This window comes from Lissotriton vulgaris, chromosome 4_1 (genome assembly GCF_964263255.1).
Source record: "Lissotriton vulgaris chromosome 4_1, aLisVul1.2, whole genome shotgun sequence".
NCBI lineage: Eukaryota > Metazoa > Chordata > Amphibia > Caudata > Salamandridae > Lissotriton > Lissotriton vulgaris.
In genome coordinates, this window is record NC_141691.1 from 257,741,408 (window position 1) to 257,749,045 (window position 7,638).

Below are 7,638 nucleotides of genomic sequence, written 5' to 3' on the forward strand. Positions count from 1 at the left end.
ATTAGGGATGAATTTGGTGTAGTGCCAGCATCTGGAACTTTTCTCGCCAAATCCACTTGTGTGCTGTTTTGAGGTCGAGAATGGGTCTGAATTCATTCTGGTCTTTCTTCTTGATAATAAATTACCTGGAATTAGTCCTGTACTTCGTTATTGGTGAGGAATAGTTTCCACTGCCAGCTTTTGTAAGAGGATGTTGACAATCACCCTGTAACAGTGGGAGTTGGAAACTGTATGTTTTCGGAGATATGGAAGGAGGACGACGAGTGAACCTCAGGCAATAGCCACTGCTAACAATATTTAGCACCCAGAGGCCTTGTGTTATGTTTTGCCACTCTGCCAGATAATGTCTGGTGCTCCCCCCCCCACTGCAGTGGGTAACAGAAGAGGGGAAGTAATGATTTAGGGTTTTGACCCTCATGGTTGCTTTCCACCTTGAGCAAGCTGCTGGGTAGATCTCGCTCTAGGGTGCTTTTGTTGATATGATTGGTAGGGATGTTGGTGCTTTTGTTGTGCACCACTTTGCTTGCGGCCCAGATACCAGTGAGGGGTTTGAACCCTCTGGAAATAGAAGCGGCGGTAGGGTCGGAAATATTTCTTCTGTTCCCTGGGTTTCTCTAAGCCGACTGCCTTTAAATTTTCCATTTCCACCTTCCTCTGTGCCATCTCATCCTCGGCATGGTTTCCTACTCGAGTGATAAAAAAGAATGGCAGGTTTAACCCCTTCGAGGCTATTGACGAGCTGGGCTCATCATCGCGCTTACCTGTCCTGCGCGGATGACAAGGCCAGCTCGTCACGTAACGCGGTAATTTTGAATTTGCCGCGCACAGCGGGAAAAGCCGCCGCAGCGATGCGGTTAATATTCCTTGCTTTGATTTTGGCTTGACAGATAGAAGGCAGAGTCAAGAGTGCCTAATAAGAGCAACGTGGTGGCATGAGCTGCTAATAGGGAAGAGTCTGCTGCAGCACTAATAACCTGATTTGGGACCATTAATCCTTCATTCAGGATTCCCATGAAGTCTTCCCACTTATATCTAAGGAGATGTTTAACAAACTGGTTCATGGATTCCCACAGTGCCATGTTGTATCTGCCTAGAAAAGCAGTGGCACTGGATGCTTTAATCGTGGTTGACGCTGTACCGCACACTTTAAGACCTACAGAGTTTAACTTCCGACTCTCCTTATCGGGAGGTACAATAGAAGTGGGAGTAGTGGCATGTTGCTGCTTTGCCGCTACCACAATAACTGAGTCTGGTGTAAGATCTGTTCAGGGGAAAGCAGGGTCTTGCTCAGGAGGGTGGTATTTCTTTTGAAGCCTGTATGGTGCTGGCTTAACAGAGGGTGTAGTCAGGAAGAGGTCCATAGCAGGTTCAAGGAGACCTGGTACTAGAGGCAGCAAAGGACTTGATGCTGACCTGTGTTGCAGAGTCTCAAAAATGACAGATGTCGGTGGTGATGGAGTCGACAAAGAAATGTTACAATTGACGCTACCCTCACGATGATCTCTTGAAATGTGGTGGCATCATCCCCATGTGATATATGTGGAGAGTCTGAAAGTGTTGGGGAGCTTTGTTCAGTAGAAGAGTAGGACGTGTCCGTATAATGTCTTAACTGAGATCAAAAAGAATGACGATGGCTGGAGTGCCTAAGAGAACATAGTGCGCCTTGGGCTGTTTCGATGGCACCTAGATTGATAATGCAACCTGGAATGAGATCTGGGTGTTGGAGTGACCGGTGCCGTTGGAGCTGCAGGCAGTGGTGGAGGAGGTAAAGTTTTGTTGTCTCCTGTAGCCTAGAAGACATCGAAAGAGTTCTAGACGTTGACCAACCTTGACTAAGGAGATCGTTGAAGGAGCCTCAATGTTGGGGTGTGCCACAACTTCGATCTTCGACCGTGCCTTAACGTCAACCTGGATCTGGACTGCAACCACCTTCATGGTCTCGTAGGTGATGGATTCTTTCCTCGACAACGAAGGAGGCTTGCGGGTCGACAGAGTAGTTATCGACGTAGCTACTCTTGGCATCGATGCTAATCTGCGGCATTTTTGTGCTGTTTTCTTCCTGGCACACCACTCCAGAGACAGATGTCAGAGCCCTGGTAGAGGTCTGAATCTCAGGGAGCATAATGGATTTTGCCGAAAAAAAACACTAAATTCAAAACAAACACACATTAAACAATTCTGCTAGCACTTAAGTAATAAAACAGAATAGAAGAAAAGGAGGTGCTACATACAGAGAGTTCCTTCTCTTTCAGGATATTGTTATCATTTTCAGCTTCAATTCGTACTCGTACCACTCCAGACTTGTCCACAATTTCTTGAATTAGTTTTTCATTTTTTCCGATCACTTTTCCTTATGAAAAAGAACATAAAGTTGCAACATCAATATTCAAACATTCAAGTAAATTTTTGTTATCAATGTAGCTATTCTTGGCATCGATGCTGATCTGTGGCATTTTTGTGCCGTTATCTTCCTGGCACACCACTCCAGAGACAGATGTCAGAGCCCTGGTAGAGGTCTGAATCTCTCTTTGCCCTGAGGTCCCACCTTCAGACTGCGTATGTCGTCTTCTTAGCTCGATACCATGAAGGCAAATCTCTCTTGTCTCTCAGGGGGCTTCTTGAAAAGATCCTGCAGTGATGGCAATACTCAGGAACATGATCTTCTGGGAGGAAGAATAAACACAACTCATGAGGGTCTGTCTTAGCCTTTGTTCTCCCACAGGTTGGGTATTTGTCAAAAAGAGCTGTCATTTTTCTGTCAAAAGTCTCTCATTTCTGTCAGAAAAAGACAGAAACGGCCAGGGAGAAACCAAAGACGTCCAGTGAAAAGTTTATAACCAAAATTCAGTTGAGAATTTTGAAGAGAAAAGCCAATATTTGTCTGAGCTCAATGCTCCAGGGTCCTGTCAGCAGGAGCTGGAAAAAAGAACTGAATTAACTGCCACCTGTTGAGAATGATGGGATACTGTTGGTCTCTGGGTCCTTAAAGGCTTGGACTCTTTTTTTAGCCATATTAAGAAAGCCTATGACGCTAACCTGTCCTCATTCATCTCTAAAATAAAAAAGGGTTTTGAGGGAGATTTATTCTGTTTTCAAAAACATCTTGAAATTATACACAAATACTTAGTGATGGTCATTTTACAACTTCATGATTAAGAATTCAGCCACTGCAGCCTATAAATATAGGCAGCACTATCTGTCTCTTTCTCAAGTATCTTTGCAGGTCTCCCGGAAGCAAGGCAAGATTCTACACTTAGGAAGATATATATTGAACAAGTGCTCTAGGGTCCCGCACGCAGGTGGGGCTATTCAGTAATTATGACTATACATGGAAATGCTCTACGAGAGGAGAGACTATTGATGCACTTAATGGATTTTGCCGAAAAAAAAACACTAAATCCAAAACAAACACACATTAAACAATTCTGCTAGCACTTAAGTAATAAAACAGAATAGAAGAAAAGTAGGTGCTACATACAGAGAGTACCTCCTCTTTCAGGATATTTTTATCATTTTCAGCTTCAATTCGTACTCGTACCACTCCAGACTTGTCCACAATTTCTTGAATTAGTTTTCCATTTTTTCCAATCACTTTTCCTTATGAAAAAGAACATAAAGTTGCAACATCAATATTCAGCCATTCAAGTAAATTTTTGTTAAATAATGTAAGAAAAGAATAGCAAGTATAGTAATAATTTCACAGACTGAGCCAGTACCTCAATACCAAAATATTAAGCACATCTTTAGGAAATCTAATTTATAAAGAAGCAGGACCATCTAGAGGGGAAAAAACATTTTCTTGGGAGGGAGAGAGAAGAGCCTGTCTTGCTATAAATGGCCACATAACCGTGCAGCTCGTTCGGACGCATTAAGCATACTATAATAACTATGGTCGTGTGTTAATTTGAACGGCTAGATTCAATGTTCACTGCACAAGGAGGCTGTTGTTGCTGCTCGATCATGGCAGAAGGAAATTATGCATAGTTTCTGACTGTGGTGCATGGATAAGATTGGGACCACAGACCTTTCCTATACACTGCGATAGTGGGTGATGCTGCGTGGTCTGCCCTAACAGCCCTGAGAAGGCAATTGTCATGCTAGGAGGGGCAAGGATCCCTGTGTTGTGACCCCATCGCAACTCTTCAAGACAGTGTGAGTAGCTCTTGTTTAATGTTGCAAACTCAAACGGCAGGCCTGGCAGTAGCTGCACAAGTAGCCGGATCCTCCCCTCTTGCACAAAAGGGATACCCAGGCTCAATACCGAATTCTGATTACACCTAACCCAAGTACTATCATTTAAGACTACTTTCTACAGAAACATATATCAATCAACAGAAGAGTGTTAATCAATGAAAACATAAGATGCTACAATAAGAATTTTTTCAAAAAATTATAAAATTTCGAGCATCAGAGGAAACTGTTAATACAGTAGAAGAATATAGAGTGCACGTGCTCAGAGAGAACTAACTAAAAGGACCCTTTTTCAGGAATTTTTTCAGGACTACTAAGTGGTTGTGTGAATTTGAACCAGTGAGTGTAGATACGGGCGGCGGATGTGGCTGCCGTAGGTTTTCAAGCGGGGAGTCGTTCAGCAACAATTAATTCTGAACGTGAAGATTTCCTCCTGCCGCTATGCCCAGGGGGCTCACTACACTACGATATCTTATTTTTTCGATTCTCCTATAATGAGGAGATACTTGGGGAAGAATTTTCCGTAAAGAGCTTCGACAATTTCAGGTCGTATCTGTTCTTCTTTCTACTTCATAGGTTTGGACACTTTAGGGGGTGTCCACCATTGAGTAGAAGTGTGTTTTTTTCTGGTCCTGACGAATGCTGAGCTGATCTAATGCTCGATTAGCAGAAACATGTTGACCATATTTTATTACCTTTCTTTCTCACACAATTAATGGGACTCACTGGTTCAAATTCACACAACCACTTAGTAGTCCTGAAAAAATTATTATATTTTTTTCACATTGGTTTTAACAGAGTTAGAGCTACCCTCTCATTAAAATAGTTTTGAGGAGTAGTCCATACTCTTTTTAACGCACTTTTCACTTTTCCCGCAACTAACGGGGACCCGATGAAGACAACTGGCTACCAGCTCAGCTGGGGCCTGAGGGTCCTTTTAGTTAGTTCTCTCTGAGCACGTGCACTCTATATTCTTCTACTGTATTAACAGTTTCCTCTGATGCTCGAAATGTTATAATTTTTTGAAAAAATTCTTATTGTAGCATCTTATGTTTGCATTTATTAACACTCTTCTGTTGATTGATATATGTATCTGTAAGGGGTATGAGAGTGTTTTTTCCCGACCCTTTCTCTCCTGTTGTTTGAATTATTACTTTCTACAGAAGGCAAGATTAACTTGTGTGCAGGCGGTGTTTACGAAACATGCAAGGGCACTACTACTCTTCTGAGGAGCATGTGTTGAATAATGTATTAATGTATGCTGCAACTTTAAGAGCGAGCACTGATGAAAAATATATGGTGCTGTGAGCAGGAACAATACATTTTGTGAACACTGTTTGATGTGTGTGAATTAATGGAGAAAGAAAAACTGAGAAAAACACATTGAAGGAAACTAATAACATTTTAAGGAAATTACAAAAAAAAATGGAAAAGGAAAGGAAACACTTCACAGGAAAGAATTATTATTATTTTTTTTAAAACCTTTATTTTCGGTATGCACAGTACACAGCGTCTGCCTACAACCCGACCGGGCCGGCCGCTATGACAATGAACATCAGGATAGTAGGTATAGAGTCAGTACAGGCAGTACGGAGAATAGCAACTAACCAGTGTACAGGCACATGAAACAGAGAAAGCCAAAGGATAAAATAGGTTTCATTTTATGAATTTGGTGAAAAACATCTAACGAAACAAACCACACAAGCACATGGCAAAGAACGATTCCAGGGGCTCAAGTGGAGAGGGCAAAGGAACCAATCTATAAAGAATATTGTGATATATATCCAGGGTCGGGGTAGTGGTAAACAGAACGATGTAAAATATTACTATAGACAGACGTCCGGAACGTCAACTACGCGGACAATGGGACATCAGTAGTGTACTCAAATGGAGGAGTGCAAATATCCCCACGATATGCATTCCACTGGGACCAAATCCTGCCCCATTTCTTAGGACGGCCCGAGCTACATAGACCGTCTTCTCCCTGAACATGCACCAGTCCATGTTCTCCTTCCAAGCTGTTATCCCAGGCGGTCTATGGAAACCCCAGAGTTGAGCAATATCCCTCTTGGCAACCATGTTACCAAGAGTGACCCAAAAAGTCTGGGCAGCAGTACAGTCCGTGGGCTCCCAAACGTTGAGCAGGCACCGTCGGGTCTCAGGCAAGAGAGAGACCCCGGTGACCCTTTCCATGATGGCATGCACTCTAGACCAAAAAGCGGACACCACAGGACATTCCCAAATTATATGTAGAAAGGTACCACTCATGCCACAACCACGCTTACACAGCCCATCAATCGAGTAACCCATCCGCACCAGTCGCGTACCGGTCATGTATACTCGGTGGAGGATCTTCAGTTGTACAAAACGAAGGCGAGCTGGAATGGCCACCTCCTTAGGGGAGGCGACGGCCATCCGCCTTATCACCCACATCATAGAGTCTGCCAAACTGGTTCCTGTTCATAATTTTAGCAGCGTCGGTTACCAGGGCTCTATAGTCAGCCTGCTTTAGCGCCAAGGAGTGTAGGACTGCAGGAGTATCATTACCACCCAATTTGCTTTCGAGCGAAGTGATTTCAACTTCGAGGCGCACTAAGTCCTCCTGCTTGGTCTTCTTGTTGGCAGCGATGAATGACAATGCAGAAACCCGTATTACAGTTTTAAAGGCCTCCCATAAGGAAACAGACGAAGAAACAGAACCCACATTTTCATTGAAATAACAATCAATAGCCTTGATAAGCTCGGAGCGCATCTTGGGATTTCTTAAGTGCCAAGGATGAATAGGGCAACCCTGCTCTCGCTACACAAACCCACCGAGACCCCGAGCAACAAGGGTGAATGATCAGAAATGCCCCTGGGAAGATGGCGGACCTCACGCACAGAAGGAGTGTGGGCGGACAGCATCAGAAAATAGTCAATCCTAGAGAGACTACCGTGTGCTCCAGAGTGGAACGTATATTGCATATGCTTAGGGTGTAGCATCCGCCAAACATCTACCAATCCAAAGGTCTCGAGCAGCTCAGAAAGCCATAGCTGAGACGCCGGCAGGACTATGGGGGGTAATCGGTAACAATCACCAGAGACCACCGAGTTAAAATCCCCACCCAATACAAGGAGACCATCTGGAAGCCCTAGGAGAGTCCGTCCCAGATCGGCGTAGGTGGTAGCTTGAAGACCCGGGGGAATATAAACACTAACAACTGTGAGCACCTTCCCCTCCCACCGCCCGAAGACAGCGGCGTACCGACCCCTATCATCGAGTGCGACTTCGTCTATTTCAAAGGGCAGGGAGGATTTGATCATTATGCCGACCCCTCTAGAGCCAGATGTGAATCCAGCATGAGCTACCAATCTATAGCCGCGTCTATCCAGGGCCCTGCACGCATTCCCTATCAGATGGGTCTCCTGTAACAGGACAATGTCAGGGGAGTGACGTCTGAGAAACTG

The 7,638-nt window shown here is 44.1% G+C and overlaps 1 protein-coding gene across 1 annotated transcript in view; it reads right to left on the reverse strand.

Annotated features, from left to right (window-relative positions):
* The window catches only part of FMR1 (fragile X messenger ribonucleoprotein 1), a 306,382-nt gene extending 303,370 nt beyond the window's left edge, over positions 1-3,012 (reverse strand). Inside the window, exons 1-2 of the mRNA XM_086967219.1 lie at positions 2,967-3,012; positions 2,232-2,350 (exon numbers count right to left, since the gene is read on the reverse strand). Coding sequence (XP_086823345.1) covers positions 2,232-2,350; positions 2,967-3,012 — 165 coding nt within the window. The remainder of the gene's footprint in view (positions 1-2,231; positions 2,351-2,966) is intronic.
* Positions 3,013-7,638: the final 4,626 nt, after the last annotated feature.